A 23835-nucleotide genomic window follows, 5' to 3' on the forward strand; every position below is an offset into this window, starting at 1 on the left:
TTTCACCTTTATTAGTGAAGCTGTTAAAACAGTGATACATTGTTAGTTACCTCTTGTACAGTCTGTATGTCAAGAGCCTGGATCACATGAACAGGCAGTCTGTCCCTCAAGCACCTTGGCCTTGAGAAAAGTTAAAACACTTAAAGCAGGAATTCCTCACTCTGCTAAAGGAGAGCATTTTTGTGTTTTCAAGGCTACAGGAGAAGTCGCAAAGGGTCGTCACATTCCTTGTAATACTGTTTCGCAGCCTGGTGCACTCAGTCACTTTCAAGGTGATGTCAATTAAATCCTTAAGAGCTCAGGGCTTACCGTTTAGGGAGGAAATCGAGATTCAGACGGCACTCTTGGTGTGTGTGTGTGTGGAGACAATTAGAGGCAGGTGAAAGATGGAGGGTGAGATAATAACAGCAGGAAACACAGGAGAGCAGGGAGAGGAGGATCTAGAATGAGACACAAGGGTGAGACTTAAAATAAAACAGGACACAGAAAACATGAAGCAGGAAGATGAAAGAATAACTTCACTCTCCTGAGGACTTGCAGGCAGATTATACACTGAAAACACACCAGCATTAACACTTACTTGTAAACGCTGACAGAGACAGTTTTTAACCCTTGCAGACAATAAACATTGACTAATACTCAGAGGTTTGTTTATCTGAAACATGTCCATGAAGCCAAAATCAATCCTCACTTGTGGATGAATCTAACCTGCCTGATCTTGCAGCTGTTTGCAGCACATACAAACAGTGCTGGTGAATGTTTACTCTTTATTAAACCAAACAGGCTGAAGAGATTCCTCCTCTTCTCTCTACAAACGCGGCAACTTGTCCATCTGGTATGTAAAGGCTGCAAACTGAGCTGCTGGTTAAATCACAATAATGCAGCATGTTTGATTTCTGCCAGGACTTCTGAGCGCAGACGTAAGCTTTGGGCTATTGAGAGAGGAGAAACAAATGGCTGGCCCGCGGTGTGGGAGCAGCAGAAGGCTTCGGTTGTGTTGAGTCTGCTGGTACACGCGTCAGCAACGAGGACACACACAGATTGGAGTGTTTACAGAGCCAAGTGCAACACAAGGTCAGTAAGACATGAAGCAGAAAACAAGTTCTGGTAAAAGACTCCTCTCATGTTTACATCAGCAAAGACATATCATCTCTCCCAAACACTCACGTGTGGGGCTTCAGTCGTCTCAACAGCCTGAGTGACACAAAACACATTTTCTATTTACTTCCTGATGTGTCTGTACGCTCAACTTGTCAATACTTCAGGATAAGGACAGCCGGAAATTTGGTTAATGACATTTATTTGCGCAAAGTGTTTCACAAACGTTAAGTTTGACATGTGGATGCTGCTAGATGCAAAAGTGGGGACAGTGACGAATTTAATTCCTTCAGGGTTGACTTCTGGCAAGCAACAAAAGCCAGGAAAACCACCAAAAACCTGTGTTAGAAGTCCATTTACACAGTTAGGGGCCTTTTAAACGCAAACTTTTGAAAACGGCCTACAGGCTGTACCAAAGTACTGTTGTTACGATTGTTGCTAACTACCATGTTTTTCTTGCGTTGCTCAATCTGCTGTTTCTGCTGAATGTCTTCATACAAAATGTGCGTCTGTTACCCCCCTTATACACTTAGCATTCACCAATACACCGGATGATCAGCTCAACTCTACTTCAGTGGAGATCTACCAAAAGCCGCTTCTGGACAAGACAGTCATAGCGCCAACTACAGGCTTAGCATGCTTATTACAGTGTTTTCAGTCCCTCAGGGTTTCCGTGTAGGCGTAGATTTTTTTTCACTGTGTTTTAGCATTTTTGAATGAAATGTCATGTAAACAGGGCCTTAGATGATTCAACAACCAGGTACAAAAATGAGACCTGGTAGCTCATACCTTTAATTGTGCACACCAAGAGAACAGCACTATATATTTAAAAAAAACTCATGCAAAGACACCTTTTGCACTGAATTAGATGTGTTTAATATTCTATTAATAGGGAAAATTCACATTATAAGTAGGGATGCACGATATTATCGGCACAATATCTGTATCGGCAGATAAAAGCTCAAAAACACGTTTATCGGTATCGGCAGATATGAAAATTTCTGCCGATATGCACAGCCGATAAGGTGCTTTTTGGTTAGGATTATTATTATTTTCCATCTGAAAAATAAGCTCCTTAAATAAAATGTAGCACTTCATTTATTTGCACTGCAGAGCTCTGTGTCTGTCACCAGGTTGTTACAGTAGCTCTAAAATAATCAAATGCAACTTGGTTATCTTTAAAAATGCATTGTACATTTAAAGTTCATGTGATCTAAAGAAATTATTTTTCTGTATTTCAATACTGAATGTCTTGAGTTTGAAAAAATAATACATTTCTTATTTATAGTAAAATCCAATGTTTTTTGTCTTGTTTTATGTGTTTCTTAAACAAATAAGACCGTCACAATAAGAGTAACATAAATTCCAGTACAGGATAGACTTAGCTTTCTTTACAGTGAAAAAAAACAAACAAACTTGTAATTATCGGTATCAGCATCTGTATCGGTATTGGCCAAAAGGGGTTTCGATATATCTGCATATTGGATTTCGGCAAAAATCCAATATCGTGCATCCCTTATTATAAGAAACGTGGAATTATCAAGTAATTAATCCTGAGCAGTGGCTGTCAGTTTATTTGAGGTATGAGCATGCGCACACACACACACACACACACACACACACACACACACACACACACACACACACACACACACACACACACACACACACACACACAGGCAGAAACACAGACACACATTCATCAGTTAAACATTGCCTGAAACTACAGAAGATGTGTTGGAAAATGTGGAAATGCAAGGAGCATACGGTGTCTCTGAATAGCCAAACTACCCTGGAAACAAGCTAGGCGAATGTGAAAAAAACCCCGCAAAAATTAAACCTGGTCCGAAAATTTAGTTAATTTCAGATGAAAAAACAGACTCAGTATGCAAAGACCTAAAGTGCTGTTACATTGAATCCTGCCTGGATGCATTTCTTGATTTCTGCCTCTCCCCTGGTCCGTGCGATTCTTCACAAGTGCGGTGTAGTGTAAACTCAGTTAAGTAAGAAGGAGAAACAGAATCAGGGAAACAATGTGAGCTCAGAGCGAGCAGCTTGAGTTTGGAGTGAATGGAGAGAGGGGCAGTGTTGTTCTAAGTGCTGGAAGTAAATCTGAGAATTCAATAAGTCTCCAGCCACCTCTATTATTCAAGAGACATGAGGAACACAAAGAAAACAAAAGGGCCAATGCAGTGTGTGTGGACGTGCATGTGTGTGCGTAAGTAAGTGAGTGAATGTGTTTGTTGTAGGCCTCTACTTCTTCCATCCACCTCACACAGCAAAGCTTGATGCATGTGGTGCATAATTTATCTGTATTGTATCTGTCTACACTGGCTGAGACATCATTGTTCTTTGGAGATAACTGAACTGTAAAAAGAACATGTGCAGTTATGTTTCCTGCTGGGTGGATTTCCAACTGTCTACCTGTTCACACAGCTGCACACACCACTGGGATATAATACTCTTTCCATTCCAACATCCTGTTTCTGGCAAAATTAAAGAGGGGCTGTGCTGAGGTGCAGTGGTTTGAATTGTTACTAACAGAGACAGTTTCTTGTTTGAACTCCTGATGAGGCAGGGGCCTTTATTTGTTGAGGTCCTGTATTTGGAGTCATCTTTATCTCCAAATATCTCTAAGGGCGTGGTCACAGAACAGAGTTAATTCCTCACGTGGTGATCATGCTGCGTTCTATTTGTGTGTTCCATAGTCAGAATTTTCAAGTCTCGTGTGGGAAGGCCCCCTGAGGTCCCAATTTCTGACTTGTGAGTTTGAGCACCCACACCACCCCCGAGATCCCAGTAGGAAATTTCCATGTTCAGGTGTAAACAGTAATTAAGCTCCTGTTAGATTATTTTTGTTTAAGAATTTCTGACTAGTGTTGGTTGCAATAAATCAGCCATATGGTATTACTCAATCTTTATATACAGAAATACTGCTTTCAAGGCAAGTTTTTCCGACTTGGCTACTGGAACGCTGAACTCGCAGATGACGTCACTCCCACTCCCGACTTCCCAGTTCCGAGTACAAATGAAACGCAGCATCAAGCATGATTGCCCCCCTGCAGTGGCGTTCTCCCGCTGGAGTATATGGCCAGTGGTCACACTACTCCAATATAAACCAGACTTATGTCACATGCATGGCCAGCCTATGTCATTATGAAGCATCTGTTTATATCAAGTGTGATCTCATCAGAGTCAGCACAATGGGATACAGAGAGCACTGCTACAACTTTAGTGACTTTTTGGCCTCTGTTAAGTTGTTTTGGTCTGACACAGACTCTGACAACCCCGTGGTTGCAGTGATCATACCTCATGTCTATGTGCTGGTGCATGAAATACACTGTGCTGAAGCCCACCTCTTCGAATTTGCCAAAGCAAAGAAGTGAATCGTGCTCAAGCAAGGCACGCTTGTGGTTATACTGGCCAAACTAACTGGGCTTTAGGGTTGAAACGTGTTCAAGCATGGTACGGTTTGCTAGTGAGACCGCATCCTTACAGCGGAAGTGGACAAAGATTTACATCAGAGTTAACTTAGGTCTAATCCCGGTCAGTCATGAGTTGGAGGGAATGGCAGGTGTATGTGACAAAATATTTTCCACACTGGACTGCAAAAATGGAAATCTGATCAAGTGTTTTGTCTTATTTTCAGTAGAAAATGTCTTTTTAGACTTAAAACAAGCCAAATTCACTTGACTAGTCCAGAAAAATGACTTATTTCAAGTTATGAAAGACAAAAAATAAGGTCTGAATTGCTTAAAACAAGTAAACAAAATCTGCCAACAAAACAGGAGAAAAGTTACATGTATTAAGACATGATTCTAGTTTTAAGCAAATTTTCTTGTAAATTTTTCTCTTTCCATTGGCAGATTTTTTAAAATTGTTTCAAGCAGTTCAGACCTCAATATATTCTTTAAACAACTTGAACCAAAACATTTTTCTAGACTAGTCAGGTAAATTTGGCTTGTTTAAGTCTAAAAAGACATTTTCTACTGAAAATAAGAAAAAAAAACACTTGATAAGATTTCCATTTTTGCAGTGTGCTGCAGGCTCTGATTCTTAAATTGAAGGTTTGAGATACTTAAGCCTTTAAAGAACATTGAAATATGTATTCTGATAAGCGATAAACGCTTGCTTCATTCCCCGAGGAATTTGTCATGCATGAGTGCGTCATGTCTGTTGTTAATCTCTTAATGAATGTTAGAGTGGCAGTCTGTTCATCAGCAGCACAGGTTAATACCGTCATCACATTTTTAAAGGTTAAATATTTTTGCTTCGTGGTCATTTTTTTCCTGATGCATGTACAAAACAAGATCTCTCACCAGGATGCTTCCAGTCATTTGCTACTAAAAGTAGAAATATCAGCTGTTTTGGGGTGAAAGAAACTTTCTCAAAGAATTGGGGTAGAATTGAGGAACTCTGTGATTCATTGGCAGGAATGAATAACATGACACATAACGTGGATTTACTTGGTTTGACTTTCTTGATCACTTTTTTGAGCCTGTTTGCAGTTTTAGAGAGCTGCTGTGTTGCTGAATGTGTTCATTATGTGTTTGTGAGTTTTCAGTTGTCTAAAAAGCAAACTGCAGCTTATACACCAGTATGACAAAAATATCAGTATGAGATGCAAATAAAGATGTCTTATTATGTAAATGTACTCTATCCATAAGATGACATGCATCATTTTAAGGGACAAGTGCCAGTCCTCCTTGTGGTTCCCAGGTCCTGGGGTTAATGTTATTCCCAACTCCCTCTCCATCTTTCTTCAGAGACTGCTGAAGTGGAGGGCAGGGTCAGAGAGAGAGCATCATTAAATCTGGATGTAAAATCAGCTTATGTGCTCTCAAACTGAATGACAGAGCTCTTAAATAAAGATCCTAAGAAAGCAGGGAGGCAGCTTCCTCAGAATTGAATTGATACATATTTCAAATGGGATGTTAATTTTTGTTGCAAAGTGACAATGAAACACAAACAAGCCGTGTTTCTGTGATGAATTAACTCTGTTTAGCCTTTAAGTGTTCAAGGAAAACTTGGCACAGAGAAAGCATCAAAGAGCTGCACACACTCAGCATAATTACATAAATATTCATGAGCACAAACAAAATAAAGTCACACTCAGGTAAACGCTCCCTCAAAAGTCATTATTCAAGCAGCAGTGAAACAGCGTGTGAGGAGGAACAGGAAACGAGCTGCGACAGATTTAAACTGGAGAAAGACTAAACAGGTTCTCATTGAATCTGCCTCCATAATCAGTTTAAAGTCTCGCACAATCACACACACAAGCACACAAACACACACACACACACAAACCATTCTTTCACTTTTATATCATTTCCCTGCAGGCTGTGGGAGCAGCATGAAAGCCCTTTGGTCTAATTCTGTTTGCCACGACAAGACGAAAAGATCACACACAGTTATTTTCCTTCAGGTTCCACAGACTAAAGAAATGAAGGATTCGTCAAGTTTAAGGTACAAGGAGAGTTCAGTGTCAGTAATAAACCCCACAGTGACACTCAGAGAGTGTCTATTAAAAGTTTCATAGAGATCAGGTCTCCCGAAGAAGAAGAAACAAGCACGTGTTGCTGAAGTTAAATTCCCGTTTTCATCCTAAGATAATTTGATTAGTGTGCAAAATTTCTTAAATTCTACCAGTTTAAGATAAAAATGTGCCAGATGTCTTACTTTGGCCCTGTCAGTAATGTTTTTTTTTTTTCTCATCTTGGCTTTACTTCCACAACAACAAAAATGGACATTTTCATTAGTAATTGTTGTTGACATGTGAGCAGCAGATACTATATATATAAATATATATATATAACTTGTAATACAAACCTAGAGAGCAGAGCCTGAAGAAAACAATGTGGTTGAGACAACTACACTACACCTGGGTCAAACACAAGTTATGTAATACTGTTTTCATGCATGCTAGAATAATTAGACTTTGTGCTAAATTTAGACATAATTACTGCAGTAATGAAATATGCTCTAAGTGCATCTCTTATTCGTTGACTGCTAACACCAAATGGTCATAGATATTCTATGTGTCTGCTTCATGTAACATATGTATATCATTTTATCTTGCCTGTTGAGGATCTGTCCTCATAGATGGGGCATCAGGCATGTTTTACATCAGCTGTCCTCACAGAGGAATGAAAAGGGCTCATAGGGAGAAAACTGCTGCATGTTACCCATGCATGTCTCTCTTTCTGGAGGCCAAAAGCTTCATCTCCACTGTGACAAAAACAGGACCTTACAGATCAGGGTTTTTCTCTCATGTGAGATGGATGAAAGAGCTCTGGGCTGACATGGCCGTGTGCCTGTCACTGTGTCGGACAAACGAGCGGACCTTCAGCCTCAGCTGAGATCTGATTTACAGCCAGTGAATATTTTATTGAAGCCTGCTGTGTGACATCAGTCACGGACCTGACAGACTGCCAGAGTCAAAATTTAACTTATATATTTCTGTCTTAGTTAAAAGGTGCACATTACATCAACATTATACACTTGCAGTTTTAGACCAGCACTGAATTTAAATTACTTGAATGTCGCTCAAGTACCAAATGACTCATGATGATTATGGTTGTTTACCATAAACCAGTGGTGAAGTCACTCTAGATGAATGTGATTGATTCACATGTAATAGGTCATTAGCTAAGGGATGATAATTATGTCATGCTTTAATTAATAGGCATATAGTAAGCTGAGAATCATAAAAAAGGTACTGCACGTAGACCGGAAAGACAGCGAAACACCTCACAAAAACCCCAATACCTTCTGAGAGAAAGCTGATCTGAACAACACTTACATCATAAGTTGCGTGTTTGAGTGTATATCTGCAACATTCTGGTTTGTTATTATGTAAAATACAGAAATGAAGGAAAACTTATAAATCCCTTAGCTTTAGCTGTTTAATACTGTTTGCAGTTTGGTTTTGTACAACTCATTTCCGGTATTATTATGAACTGTTTTGTAATTCAACATCCTGTTGACTTGATTTAGTAATCCCATTGCCCACATATGACGACAACTGTTTTTTTAAAACCCATTTTCTGTTCAAAGATAAAGCTTAGTTTTTATATTTATCAGATCCTACTAATCCCAAATAGATAGAAAAAAAGTACAAAAATCATTCAAAATAAGAGCATGGGTATCAGGAGGTTTAAGGTCAATGACTTGATTACTTGGTCATGGTGTGGAACAGAAATTCATGATGCATCCTGCAATCAGTCATGCATTAAAATTGTTACATGTCAGGAATTACCAATGATTACTCAGGTAAAAAATTGTTGTATGGTATCCATGGGGAAACATACAGTTTAGATAAGCTAAAAGTTGCAGTTCGTTTGTCGGTCCGCTTGAAGCTGGCTACAGAGAGACTGAAAACCATACACTAAGCCAAAAAGAAAAAAAAAATTATCTACTCCTGGTAAAAGAAAAAAAAGAAAAAGGCAATAAATGTAAAACCTCCATTACCTCTGTTCAGAAACAGATAGGTGATGTTGAGAAGACAACAGTCTATGATGGTATTACCTCTTCCTCCCCAACTGTCTTGTGAAAAAACTGATATTGCTCGCAGAGGCACCAGAGGAGGCAAACACCTCTTTATCATCAAAATCTTGAGTTTTTTTTTTATAGTTTGAGGCATGACAACTTGACTAACAGTAACATACATTGTAGCTGTTGGAAGGCTAAAAGCCTGCCTTCATTCCATCTCTCTGACTTGTTAGTTCAAGTCAGCATTTCCAATATGGAAACTGCTGCTGATAGGCTTCAAACTGTGAAGACTCAGTCCATGTGTTATACAGACTATGATTTATCCAGATGCTCATTTCTTTCAACCCCAAATATGTGGTACCCAGCCACAAGTATTTTGCTAAAGTTATTCTGTCTCACAACTGTACTTGTAAGAAGATGGCTTAAAGAATGGAGAGGATGATTTATATTTAATCCCCATCAAATCATATCTTATATGAGTTTAACTGTGCTTTTTTAAACAGTTAAAATTTGCAGTGTGTCTGTTCCTTAACTTATAATTTCTTAAAGTTTAACGTTTTTTAACAAGAAGAAGAGGTAAATAATCTAAAATTGTAAATGGAACCAGGTGTGAATATATTGGAGTTTTTGGACCAGCAGAGGGGAAATTGAATAAAAATAGGGTAAAAACAGTGATTTCTTTGAGAAAATCACGTGAGGATACTGGTGTGACAGTATACAGCTTTAAAAAATAAGCACGCCATACGTTCTTTAAGTTGACTTTTTGTTTCTGTAGTTTCATTTATTAGAAGTGTTGAAATTGGTGAATAAATCACAATAGTCACAGTTTTAAGCATAAGGGAAAATGTGAAAATGTTAATTTTCCAAATTCAAGAAAGCTGCCAGCTGCCTGTTGAATTACAGCCCAAATATCAATTAGTCCCGCCTCTGACAGGTCAAACAGCCAATCATTAGAGATTTTATATAGTTTAATTGGGATGCATCCGGGGTACCCAATCAGATCTCGGAGAGCATGCAAACCAGGCCAGCCCTGGACACGGTCCAGCTCAGTTCAGGAAAACTAGCTTTTCTCACTCGTTTTACGCCACAATACAGTACTATATTGTTAAACTGCGTTTAACACTTTCTTTTTATTGAATTTCGGTGGAAAAAAAAGTCGTAGTTTTAAAAAAAATACTCAGTTTATTTTTTCACAACACTTGGCTTACTGACTGGAGACCGATTGTGTTTTCCTACCTAAGTCCCCAGCTGCCGCCTACCTACAGTATAAAGCCACAGTAGTAAAAAGCCTCCCACATCGTGTCAACCATAAATTCTTGTCCGTGTGAGTGATGCTTTCGGTAGCTATGGAGACTTAATATAATACACTCCCCCTCCCTCTTCCTCTCTCGTAGTGTGCGTCTATCCCTCTCTCCCTCTCTCCATCCACACCAAAGCTCTTTAGGCTACTTTGCGCATGTACGGCCAGTCCAACCGAGCATTGCATCGATTCCAAGATGGCGAAAACACGTCTGGCTTGCCTCCTGACTCTCCTCTCAACTCACTGTAAGTACAAAATTCATCATAAGTGCTTTTACCCCGCTGTTGTCCCTCCCCGAGTTGCGTGACCGTCAAAAGAAATTTACTTCTACATCTGTTTGGTTGTGATTTTACCCCGGTGTATGGCAAAAATAGACGGGCTGAGAAGTAACCCTCTCTGGATGCAACTAACGTTGAACTCATGGCACATAAACAGTAAGACCTGTCTCTCCGACGTTTTGTAAATACAGTTACAAATTCTGTTGACAATCCACTAAATAGTCGCCATTTTTGTTACAAATTACTGCTTGCACGACTCGCTCGGTTTATGGTGTTATTCAAATTCGCCGCTTTGTACCCCTCTGTTCAAGTCGAATAATTTATGTTGTATTCAAAGCATTGAGTTGCCCAGTTTTACCCAAATAGATGGTTAAACCGAGCGGGATTAGTGTATCAGTTCAGTTCCTGGTATTTTCTGCTGAGCGTAATCAAATTGTTTCCTTTTCGGCGTCTAGGATAAGCCCTCATGGTTTATGCCCTCACTTAACAAAAGTTTCCCAAGTTTGTAACGAGTCTTTGTGAATTAAATATGAATAAGTGCAGTCTCGTAACCAGTGCTGTTAACTATTTAACGTCGGTTTTTGGGATCGTGATGGTGCCCGAGATGCTTGAAAGTAGTGATGCGAGATAACGGTTTTTTCTCCTGCGGCGGAATAAAGCAGGCTGTCCGCGGGAGGAGCCAGCCAGGCAGGCAGCGAGCCTTCCCCACCGGCCCCCTCCTCCTCCTCAGCCTCCCCTCCGCTGCTGCTGGACCCCTTCAAAATGCTCCAAAGCTGAGGAGCTTAACAGAAACAGTCCGGAAAATCAATTCGCTTCAATATCATTCCTTTAAACCCCTCGTATATCCACACCACTTTATCTGTCGTACAGTTGGAAGCGGTGACAAGCGAACTGGCACGAGCGCAGCCGTTGGTGAACCGTTAATGTCAACATTGTATCCGCGAGCCTATAACTCAAGTTGGACTGAATACTTAGTTATCTACAAGTAAAGTCCTTTTGGGGTTTACAGTAAAGTTAAATGGGGTTACATGTTGGTCTTCATGTGGGTTAGAATGCAGCGTGTGCTTCTCAGGTTTTAATTACGCGTGTTTCAGAAAAGCCACTTGTTGCTTTGCTATGTGGCCGTTTGTTGCTCTGACGTTATCTCTTTTTTAATTCAAATTTTTAGCTAAAAAAATATGTACCTATTTAGCTATTTTACCTCTTCCAAAAAAGTACAATGCAAACCTGTTGCTAAAACACTCCAAGAAAGAATGGGTACATTATAATCACGTAGAGTGCTTTATCCTTTATTGCCCCTGTTTCTATAACTAAAATTCGACTACTTGGAGTCCCAATTTGATTCAGGTGATTTCAAATTAGTCAAAATCTTCATCAGGACATTTAAGGTTGTCGGTGTAGCCTTTATCTTTATAACTGTTATTATTTTTTTAAGAAAGCATGCATATCTAAACATTATTAGGTTTTAATTTCATCAGTAGTTTGCCACAAACTCGTGCTTGTGTTTCTCTATTTTCCCCTTTGAATTAAGCAAGGTGTGCCAGGACAGACTTACAGATCAAAGAGAAGCACAGACATAAGAACCCTCTGTGATCTCTCATGGATGTGAATTGGCTTCTTTCCTCTGCCTTAATTAGGAAAAGCAATGGAGCTTGTTTTAAATCTGTTGCTGTACTATCAACACTGTCTGTCTTTGACTCCTCTCCGGGCTGTGTGCTGATTATTTCATTCGGGGGAAATATTTCAAAGTCAGTCTTTTTAATGATGTTCCCCTGAGTAAATCTGTGACAGTCCGTGGTAGCAGCACAATTGACATTTTGTGTGGGTGGGGGTTGCGGGCTTGGGAAGATTTAAGAATTTCTTTTGTGTTGCTGGACAGGGCTTAACCATGTGGTCGACTGGCTCACAGCCAGCATCTCCACTGTCTGTAGACACAGGACAAATCTGGCTAGACTAAAGCTGGCCGCAAGCCTGGTTATGATACTTCTTTCTTCTGATAGGTACTGACTGTAATTATACTGCTTCTTGTATTTTTGAAAAGAACTGCTCCAAATTCAGATTGTGAGTTTTTACACATTAGGAAATTCAGAGGAATGAGTGTTTGCTTTCACTTCATTTTCTGTTAGTCACACACCCAGTTTTCTGTGCTTGTTATTTTATATTCATGACATTCTTCGGGTAGCTATCATCCTAATGGCCACGCAAACCCTGGCCATTTCCAAGTAAAGGCTGAACCCAGCACGAATGGGGCGAGCTGCAAATATCAGCAGAGCCAGAGACGGGGCCTTTGTTATTTTAAGTACACATGCTCACAGCAGACTTTCCATCCTGATCTAATGGAATGCATTAACATTTTCCATTGTTGGCTTCACCTGAGCCATTTCTCATAAAATATTCCAGAAAGTGGTACGCACTTAAAGAGGACATCTGCCAGAACCCTCCTGCCAAGAGTGTGGCCAAGATATGTGGGAGCTTGGAAGATGCTCAAAGTGGATTAGTACTGAGCAAATATAAACCTTGAGATCACTGCTTTGACTCTTATAAGAAACACCTGTGGACATTAAGCCTGTACACACCCTGCTCTCTGCATTTTTAAAATTGCGCAGAGGATGTCCAGCGCATAACCTTATTTACTTTATAAAAAAAAACAGAGCTGTGAAAACTCAATACATGGAACACAAAGCTTGTCGGTGCTCCTACATTAAAAAACAGGCCTCACAGGTCTGTGAGGTCATCAATGCAATGATGGATATTCAAAATTCAGCAAAGACTTTAAAAATTAATTAGAGATTTATGACCAATGAACATTAAAAGTGCACAAACATTGTTAGAAAAACTGGCAGACAAGAAAAACAAATACTTTTGTCCTCTTCATTCCACTTATGTATGTGAATGTTTCTTGTAAGTTTCATACTTTGAGTTTTGAAGCCAAAAACTAAAGAAGGTGATTCTTAAAAGGAAAGAAATAGAAATACCTGGTTAATTTTGTGTAATAACTAAAAAATTAAAAACAATTTTGTGTTTTAACCACATTTAGCAAAATGACATTCCTCAAAGCTAGATTATTCCTTTTTATTTACACAAACACTTAATACAGGCGGCTAAATTGACTGAAATCATGCTAAAGCTTCAGCTGCCTGTTAGCCAAGTTGTCTTAATGGCACTTTGAGTTTTCTCTGAAAGTTCAGTTTTTTGAACATACAGAAGATCATGAACCCAAGGAATGATTTGCCGAGTTGCTTCCCTGACTGGGAATAAATCTTTAGATACATATAAGCATATTTATACAACTCCTGAATCTTAATTTGCGTAATATCATCCTTATATTCTGATAGACCTCAAACATACCGCTTGCTGAGACGATTCCCCGGTTATTCAAGTTTAAGACAAACAACTTCTAATTATCCATGATTGATATGTAGTCAACGTAAAACAATTGCAGTCTGGTAAGTTGCTATCAGCAAAGTATTTGGTTGTGATAGGCACTTGTGCTGCTTTTATAGAATTGGGAATAGTTCAGGTTTGAGTAAATACAATGGTGTGTACGTCATATCTTTGAAAAAAAGTCAGCTTTTTCAACAAACCCAAGTTTGACCCTCGTAGACCTTGTTTTATTAACAGCGTATAGAAATTAGGGAGCACTTCCAGCCTCGTATTTTGAAACATCGGCGTACTGTCCAAGCTGCTGTGTTTGATCATTTTAGAGCGAGAACAGGCCAACGATTCACCACCACCTGGAAAGGGAGGACCACAAAATGTGGGGAGCTCAATTAATCAACTTTCACACTTGCTCAAGTGTTGAAATCAATCCCCTTAACTGGGCAACTGACATTTTTATGACTTGACATTATCTTTGTTTTCACTCATGGCTGTCAGCCTAATCTAATCAAGCTGTGTCCGTATCTGAATGGATAAGATAAGAAGGAAAGTCTCCGCTAGATGGCTGCTGAGCCTCCCCTGTGCTCTGTCCGCTGATAAGCCGTTGCATCACCCGGGGTGCTTTGAACATCCGCTATTAACCCACACATAACTGGGCTACTCACGGGATGACGCTACCCAGCACACTCTCCAAACATTTGTCTAAAGCAGAGCCAAGTGTCGGCACTTTTTCTGCATTTGGTATGTGTGGTATAAAGGTCTGGCATGGCAGGAGTCAACGGTCTCCCAAGATAACTGTGTATAGTGACTCCCTCAGGAAGCACATGTCAGATGTTTCCCTACACACCCAAAACTGGTGAGCAAATGTTTGTAGCACTCTCTGAAAGGCATGTTTGGCCCCCGTGGGCAAGTCACACACACACTGACATTTTACTGTAGAGACAGTAAAAGGCAGAGGAAACGGGATGTAGCATTTTAGTTTTAGGTCAGAAGTTACCCTCTTGAGACAGTCCTGAGTGTGGGGGGGTCAGCAGGGTAACACATTTAGCTGAGCTGCCATTTCTACCCCAGGTCAGAGTGTGAAAACCTCAAGGCTCTCTGTAGTTACAGTGGGTTTCTTTATTCAGGGGCAAAAAATGCAGATCATTTTAGGGCTGCAGCTATCAAATATTTTAGTATTCGAGTATTCTCCTGAAAATCCCATCGATTAATCGAGTAATCGGATAAAATACATTTTTGTTTAGTTAAAGAGCAGTTATTTTTCAAATGAAAATGTTTCTCTTTAAGAAATAGAATTTTTTGATACAGCATGTCAATAAGAGCCCTTGCTTTGTTAGCTCCAAAATCTGTAAACACACTTTGACACATTTTTTGTGCCTTGTACATTTCATTAAATGTTGCGGCCCCAAATGGCACCCGTTTCGTAGAATGACCCATTAGTCTCCAAACTCCAGAAAAGAAGCTAGATTCGTTGCTAGTTGCTGAAAACTCTCTTAATATGGCCTCAGCTCTATTTGAAATACCACTCTTTGACCTTTCTTAAAATTAAACGGTTCCTCGAGGCGGAGAAAATTACTCGAGTAATTTTTGTAATCGAGTACCTCGAATCATTCGAGGAATCGTTTCAGCTCTAGATCATTTTATTTTTGCAATTACTGGAGTCAGCCATGTGGATATATGTGCCAAAACAGCCTCTCCATGGGATAAAGTCAAAGTAGCACATGGCCCTCACTGTGGAATGACCCGAAACAGCTGAGCAGGCGTGGGTGGGTGGGTGGTGTTTTGAGCCGCATCACAGGCGTAACCCGAAATATCTGCTGCGTCCCTCCCAAACCTGAGTGTGCGTGTAAGCAAATGCAGCATTCCTAACAGAAAACACATGGGGGGGACTTCTCCTCATGTGTGCACTGACTAACAATCACAACCACCTGTTTCTACGAAGAGATAAAAGAGAGCCCTGTTGATGAGCTGGCTGGGGTCAGAGCAGAAAAAGCGGGGAGTCATGAAGAAAGCTGAGCACTGTTCACAACACAAGCTGGGTGTGACGATACATCTCCAGACACAGAAATCCATTCTAAGTCGGCACAGAGGAGGATTCAAACCTCAATTTTTTTACTGTTGCACACACTCAGGCTAAGGTCGAAAAAGGCAAATAACAACTCGCTCACGCTCCAGATATGTCCACAGCATGTGCGTGCTTCAGATGTCAATAAGACTAGCATGTGAAAAATCTGCCATTAAGTAGAAACAGCCTGCAGGCACAACACAGTCGCCAAATCTCAATATGAAAATATCATAATGGGCTCGGTGTGGAGCTGGAATGTTCCTGCTCTAAGGGTGTATCAGATGGACAATCTGAGGCTCTGACAAGAGGAGGATTCATGAGAAAAGGAGGGTAATTGTTGCATGTTTCGTGTAATGAGCTTTAGGAAATGATGGCTAAGTAGTTGTTTGTTTTGACAAGCATTATTATTGGATGTTGAGGCCACTCTAGATCAACAGGATAATCTCAAGACGCCCCAGTGCTGGATGCCTGGACGTAGGGCAGCACAAGAGAGGTTTCCTGTTTGATGATCTTTATCTGTGGTCACATGGTCCCTGGAGGGAAGGAGGCAGTCCTCCCAGTCCTCCCGCTCATGTGTTCACTGGATACTGATGGAGTACATCAATAGGTCAAAAGAGACTGCCATCGATCAAACATCGGGATCCTGTCAGCTTACTGAAATAATGAGGGGTTTCATTAACGTCACGGCAGAGGCGGTGAACTACATGTGGCTGAGCCGCTGTCGCTCTGAAAGGAAAGAGCTGGAGGCTGCGCTCCCACTGAGAGTCATAACCAGATAATCGCTCCGGATTCATCTTTTGTTTACCAGGCTGTAACAAAAGGGCAATTAACGTCTAAAAATATCCACAAGGCAGAGTCATCGCAAGACCTCAGGTGTTTGATCACAGCTCATCAGGCCCAACATAAATAACATACATTGTGATGATGATAGTGGACTGAACAGACTTTCAGAGGCCCAACAATATCACACACAGCTTCTGTATCAGCTGTTACTTTCCAGCTCTTGCAATGCAGCTTGAAGGATGCAAAACATGAGCCCTACAAGAACATAAAGGAGATTTTTGTTTGTGTAGTTTTTTGGGAATGATCCAAAATGAAGCTGTTGTTGCAGTGTTTTAAAAGTGACCCTCAAGCGTTAGTTTTAGAGAATCTCTCACAGAAGTATTGGAGGTTTCAAAGAAATGGCATGACAAAAAGCAGTTAAGAGCTACTGTATGCATCAGTGGTCCATTTCTGCATCAGATTTCCAAGAATAAAAACAAGGCACTGCTACAGCTCAGCATGCTGATCTCAGGTGACATGGGGATTTTGAAGGACTAATAATGGAGGAAAGCAGGTGCAGGTGAGCCCTGGTATGAATCTGAAATATTAAAATCAACTTTTCTGAAGTGGCCAGTGTGTGGCTAAAAGCTTTGCGACAGCATTTTGAATGGGTTGGACTCAGCAGAGAGGCTTTTACGTTCCTGTGGAGTTGGCAGAGTTTCAGTAATGAAAAGAAATAAAACAGAGAGACCTCTGGATGACAAGATGGAAAAACAACTTAAGAACAACATTTCTGACAGAATAATCTGGAGGCCTGTTTAACAGAGCTTACTTTAGGAGAGAGTTTTTGACACATGATAATAGAAAGATACCGAGGGGAGTCATCATAAGCTAAAACTGTTTGTGTGGCTGTGTAACCGGGGAAACAAGATCCCACCTCTCTCCCTACTGCTCTGAAAAATATTGACAAATTTGCCCGGCCTGTCAGTACAGATTGAAGATGGAGGAATGATGTGTTGGTTTTGACTGGTTTTCTTGGAACAGTGAGACTGTGGTGTAAAGAGGAGTCTCATCTGTGGAGTGGTACCTGGTGTGGTGTGAACTGGTGTGCTGGCTGGTTATCTCGAACACAGGAACTCCCTCTGTTAATAAGGAGCAGTTGTGCCGGGAGCTCATTTCCCCTTCTCACATCTGGTGGCCTTTAATTAGTCAGTTCCACATCTCCATCCAGCACCTTCAGGTTCACATCAAACCTGCTGACGTTACGCGCTACTGTGGGGGTGGGGTGGAGAGTGTGAAGGCTCCTGTAACACGTCAATCAAAATGGAAATGAAAAATGGCAACCCAGCACAGATGAGGTTAAGAAAATATAGAATAAATAATCCTCCAGGAAAAAACAAGATTTTTCCTTTCATATAAGCAAAGTGAAGTCTGCTACGGAGGGGCTGCGAGCTAAGCTGAAAGCCATTGTCGAAAGATTTTCACAAGTAGATCTGTGGAGAATTACCAAGAAAACCAGGTGGAATCAGTCACTGTAGCGGTGTCACATTTTCTTTCTCATTTCCTAATGGGGCTGTAAGGGCTGCAAGCTGAGCAGCTTCTGTATTTGGCTAAATTTGTGACTAAAACATAAGTAAAAACGAAAACCCAGCACGGATATAGTAAAAAAAAAACAAAAAAAAAAAACTAGAATAAATAATCCCCCAGAAAAACCATTATTCTTTCATATAAGCAAAGTGAAGTCTGCTAAGGAGGGGCTGCGAGCTGAGCTGAATCTAGCTTTAGTTAGATTCAAATCTAATTGTTGTCAAAAGATTTTCGTGAGTAGATCTGTGAAAAATTACAATGAAAAACCAAGTAGAATCTGTCACTATAGCTGTCACATTTTAGTGCTCATTTCCTAATGGGCTCTAAGGGCTGCGAGCTGAGGTGCTTCTGTATATGTCTAAATTTGTGACTGAAAAATAAGAAAAAATGACAAACCAGCACAGATAAAGTTAAAAAAATCTAGAATAATTACACCTCAAAAAAAAAAACATACAAGATTTTTTTTCTATGTCAGTAGACTGAAGTCTGCAGAGGAGGGGCTGTGAGCTGAGCTGAATCTTGCGTAATGTAGATTTAATTCCAGTCTTTGTCAAAAGATTTTCATGAGTAGATCTGTGAAGAATTACCATGAAAACCAAGCAGAATCAGTCACTATAGCAGGGTCACATTTTCTTGCCCACTCACTAATGGGGCTTTGGGGGCTGTGAGCTGAGCTGTTTCTACATTTGGCTAAATTCCAAGACCTTATCTTGTACAGTTGTAATAACCAAGAAGGAGCTTGCCAAAGGGGGGTGGGGATTTAAGTGCAGCTGATAACAGAAAGCTCTGGAAACTGTGGAAAACACTCATGTCGGCTGATGGAAAAGGGCGGTGGTGGGCTGGGCTGTAAAAGTAAGCAGTCAGACCAAATACAACTTAAGCCCTAAATTAAATAATTTCCAGCAAGTTTGGCATTGCCTTTTTAAGAGAGTGTTTACAGAACACCATGACCGTGTTTCAAGCTAAATACAACCAGCCAGGCAGGTGGAGGAGCTGACGTGACACACTGCAACATCCTTTGGGAGAGCTGTACAAATTGTGCTCAAAACAGCCCGTCACACAAATGATTGATGGAGTTTGGTCAGTAAGCAAGACCTGGACCTTGATGTCCTCAACTTAAAAATAAATAAAAAGAGGAAATTATTTATTACATGCTGGCAGGCTCTGTACTTTGGGACTCAGAGAGCACTGAGAGAGGCTTCCAATGACAAGCACATTCCTTTGAGCATCCTGCTAATTGAAAAGGACAAAGTAATCATGTTCTTAGTGGGTAGAAATCCATGTCTGAGATTGATTTTTGTCTTCATCGTTTTAAAGAGAGACTTGGTGGCTCAGCACTCATCAGGGCAGTCTGCAGAGAGACAGAGAGGGAGGGAGGATTTTAGAGTGCTTGGGGTGAGACATGACACAGAAATCTTGGTGCTCATCCAAATGAGTTATTAGTGATGATTAACTGTGTGTGTGTGTGTTTGTTGTATGTGTGTAATGCAGTGTTTGTGTGTTTGTGTGTGTTTAAATACCCTTGCATTTATTTTGTAGCTTTACCATTAAGGTTCAATTAGGCTAAAGAAGTATCAGATTTTCGACAGCGATTATCAACACCATCTCAGGTTCATCTCCAAATACTGCCGGACATTGCTGACTGAAAATGAATTGCAAATTAGATTTTGGTTCTATTTAGTTTAGTCTGAAGAAGAAAAGTGGAGAAACACGCACATCCAAACTAAAGAAGACAGGTGCTGAGTCACTGAAAACAAAGAAGAAACAGGCTTTTACACTGCAGGGCTCTAAAATTCCAGACCAATTAATTCACCAGAGTTGAGATGTTTTGCGCTGACTTGCTCTTTATCAGACTACGGTTAGTTTCTACAGTGTTCTACACCACCTTATATACACATGAGCATGATCAATGTCAAATAAGTCAGGAAGAATTGTGTACCTACAAATGAAACAAAAGACATGACTGAAGTGAAAAACATTGTGCTACAAAAATTCAATGTCATACTTGATGGTTAAACATCCTCAATGAAAGGAAACAGACCTGATGCAGAATTATATAACAGCACAAAACTGATGACACATTTTTGTGTAGCTTTCAACACGAAGAATTTGGAAGCCACATCTTAACGACAGAGTTGACCGTTCTGCACCATGTTGTTGTAGTTTTCTCTTTTTATGACCACTTTATCTCATTTAAATCAAAAGAAAATCTTTTAGTTTGTCTTCATATCGGCATAATCAGCCATCTGTCAGCAGACATGTGACTCACTAGATCTTAATCTGAAACTGATTGCTGGCAGTTGTCATTCATTCAGTTGATTCCTGGTCACAGTCAGAGCCTGACCCACCTAACACGGCCCAAACTGGACAATGGTTAGCCACAAAATTCACGGTAAACCCAGTTCCTAGAAAAGACGGTTTTATAACCAGGCTGCATCTGGAAGATGTTATGAAACCAGATACAAAGGCGTTTTGTTTTTGATCTTATCAGTCAGTTAATCAGGGAGTGTTTTCAGCTTGGGTTCAATCAAGTTGAATTTTTGCAAATGATGACGGTGACGGTGCAGCAATGCCAGGCAAGATCTGTCTTTTGTTGTGAAGAAATTTTTTGACTTGACTATCATGAGTGTGTATTCTAGAGTTCAGATGTCTTCAAAATCATAAGACATTACATTCAAGAGACAGATGGCTTGTTTATGACCCAAAATTTGAATTTTAACTTTTTGCAAATGTATGCACCATCCGACTGAGAGCAACAAAAGACTGTGAATGAAGCTACAGACAGTTAGCTTAGCACAAAGAGTGGAAACTCAAGGCTAGGGATGGGTACCTATCATATTTAAAACGATACGGTACCGACGCCCAGTACAGTTGTACCTGGCAATTGGTACTCAATGAAACCAATTTTTGGTGTTTTTGTGTGTGTTTATCTGGTAATAAATACTAACTGTTTGATAATAGAATCTAAAAAATTTTCAATTTAACATATTTATACCTCAGTATATGAACTTGCCATGCTGTGTTTATGTCCAGCATGGAAGATTGTCTACTCTTCAACTCTCTCACAGTCACAAGGTTGTGAGGAACCAAAACATGGTACCGCTAGATTTTATGTGAATCAGTACTCAGTACTACAAATGGAGTTCGGTTGGTACCTGTAAAAGTACCTGATTCGGTACCCATCCCTACTCAAGGCAAAGTTGGTGGCTCACAAGTGAACACATTTCTTTTTTGTGTGAACCTTAAAATGTAAAACATTAACTTTTGTGTGGTTAAAGTGATACTCCGGGATAGAACGAGTTGGGTCCTATCACAAGGTTTAGGGCAGAAATTACCCCTACAGCAGTGATTTTGTGCAGCAGAAGCCCGGAGCACTCGCACCAAACACCCCCTCCCTGCTCCTCTGCCAGTTTCCTCTGCACTCAGACGGGGCCATATTTTACTTGACCAAAAACACAAAAAAACGAACTCCCACCGAAAAGATCTGTTATCGGTCTGCATTCACGCTTTATTTAGAGAATTTTCAGCGCGTTACTTTCACACAAAAACACCGCTAAATAAGGCTCTAGTTGTCATCATGTCGTAAAATGGCGCTACCTCTGCTGCAGAGCCACAGCTGGCTACGAGGCGCTTGCTGCTTAGTGTATCAGTCCGGGCGCGCAGCGTGCCAGATATAAACAAACGCAGGTACTCTGCCAGGACGAAGAGACATGACGAGAACTGGAGCCTTATATAGCGGTGTTTTTGTGTGAAAGTAACGCACTGAAAATTCTCTACATGAAGCGTGAATGCAGACCGATATCAGATGTTTTTCGGTGGGAGTCCCTTTATTTGTGTTTTTGGTCAAGTAAAATATGGCGCCGTCTGAGTGCAGAGGAAACCAGCTGAGGAGCAGGGAGGGGGTGTTTGGTGCGAGCGCTCTGGGCTTCTGCTGCACAAAAACACTGCTGGAGGGGTAATTTCTGCCCTAAACCTTGTGATAGGACCCAACTTGTTCCATCCCGGAGTATCACTTTAATGGACTTTTTCTCTGCTGGAAGTTGTGATTAACTAGAATCAGTGATAGTGGATAAACAGCTACTCAAAGCCAAAACACAGTAACTTCTCAACAAAACCTAAAAAAAACACTTTGAAGTTTCCGCATGGTATGCTAAGCTAATCTGTTAGCTGTAGCCTAGCAACACTCTACATACAAAATTGAATTCACGTCTTTCCTAAAATAGCCAACTGTTCCTTTAAATAAGGAAAAAGTGGGTTAATAGAGTTACAATTCAAATCTTTGTTGTGCAAAATCTAAAAGCTGTATTGTTGCTGGATCAATAGCCTATCTGCTGTAAAAAGCCCACCAGCCCTGTCAGAGTGCATTCAGCTGAGTGGACAGATAGTGCTGACAGATTGTAACCAGACCATCAGACCATATGGTGTGAGGGATATCCCTTCTGGGCTACTTAGTGGCAGAAATGTTGAGATTGGACTGGAAGTGGTAGTGCTGTTATGATGTTTTTGAGCTTGCCAAAACATCTTTTGGTAGATGGTAATCGAAACAGGATTGATTTGAATTATTGATCTCTCCCACCAGCGGCTTTTACTGTAGGTCAAATGGTGAAAAAAAAAAATTCCAAATGAGATGATGATGTAGGCCGCCCTCCCCCAATCCCGATGGATCTACTGATTTACTGCCGTCTTTTTTCTGCATGTAAGAATAAATACTTAAAGAGAGCTGTAAAGGCTGATAGCTCATCTTAATGGACTTACTTTATTCTGTCAGTAATGATCATGTACGTCCAGTTATCGTCCACGCTTTTCAGGCTTGGCTGTGAGTCATATGAGGGTGGAAGCTCAGGGTGCACAGTGCTGTTGCCACATGTGTGTGAGGGCATACTGGAGCTAAGTAAGTGCCTCAGATATTTGTCAGGATGCCAGGCATACGCAGCGAGTTTGTAACATGGTTGCTGGCCGCTGTCTGAGCTGCAGTAAGAGGGGGATCTCTGCATGTGGGTCTGCTTGGTTTCTGTGTCATAGAAAGCGAAAACAGGGAAGAGGAGCTGCGGCAGTTTGGGTAGATTTCAGTGTGACTCAGTGGTTTGTCAGACATTTGTCATCACTGTAACAGGTCATCCAAAATATCAGGGCTGCAGCCTTGAAGCTGATCACAGACTCACTGTTTGTCTGCTCTTGAATTTTAGCCACAGGACCCTCACGGGGACTGAAAGGAACTATTGACATCTACACCGTCCACCATACAGGGGGACACAGAACTACAGGATTTAAAGGGATAGTTCAGTTTTTTTGAAGTGGGGTTGTATGAGCTCTATGTGACCACTAAGGACATTAGATACAGTAGAAAGTTGTCTCCTCTCCCTCAGTAAGACACAGACTGTAATCGATGGTGACGAGGAAATAGGCGCTAACAGGGTAAGACCATACCAAATTCAAAGGCTATTTTCTCTGCCTACAAGAACTAAAATCAAAAAGTAATTCCACAGTTTGAGAGTACGCTACATAAAATATTTTTTAAGTGCATTAAGTCTTCGGAAATATAAACACAATTATCCAGACCTAACTAACTGTTTTTTTATGTTTGTACTCTAAGGATTGTGAGGCAGCGTAGGAAATTCAAAATGAGTGACTATGATAGCGGCGATGAAGTTCCATTCACTTTGGAACCAAAAGGATACCTGTATGAACTGGAGTACACAGAAGAAGAGCTGCTACAGATGTCGACTGAAAGGAATACAGAGGAAACATCCACGGACACTAGACATCAAGACAGAGTCTGAAATACTCAGTGGTGTAAATGTCTGAGCTGGGACTCAGTGCCCACGGATGCTGAGTGTTAGTGCTGTCACGAGTGGCACTTGGTTACAGACACTCTT

General features: G+C 40.7%; 1 protein-coding gene across 1 annotated transcript in view; it reads left to right on the forward strand.

The window, feature by feature from the left end:
* Positions 1 to 10008: 10008 nt before the first annotated feature.
* LOC141791949 (junctional adhesion molecule 3B-like) overlaps positions 10009 to 23835 on the forward strand; it is a 61806-nt gene continuing 47979 nt past the window's right edge. The window contains exon 1 of the mRNA XM_074672668.1: positions 10009 to 10134. Coding sequence (XP_074528769.1) covers positions 10086 to 10134 — 49 coding nt within the window. The 5' untranslated portion in view covers positions 10009 to 10085. The remainder of the gene's footprint in view (positions 10135 to 23835) is intronic.

This window comes from Halichoeres trimaculatus, unplaced genomic scaffold (assembly GCF_033239565.1).
Source record: "Halichoeres trimaculatus isolate MK-OKI-2021-1 unplaced genomic scaffold, fHalTri1.1 fHalTri1_scaffold_6, whole genome shotgun sequence".
NCBI classification, from domain to species: domain Eukaryota; kingdom Metazoa; phylum Chordata; class Actinopteri; order Labriformes; family Labridae; genus Halichoeres; species Halichoeres trimaculatus.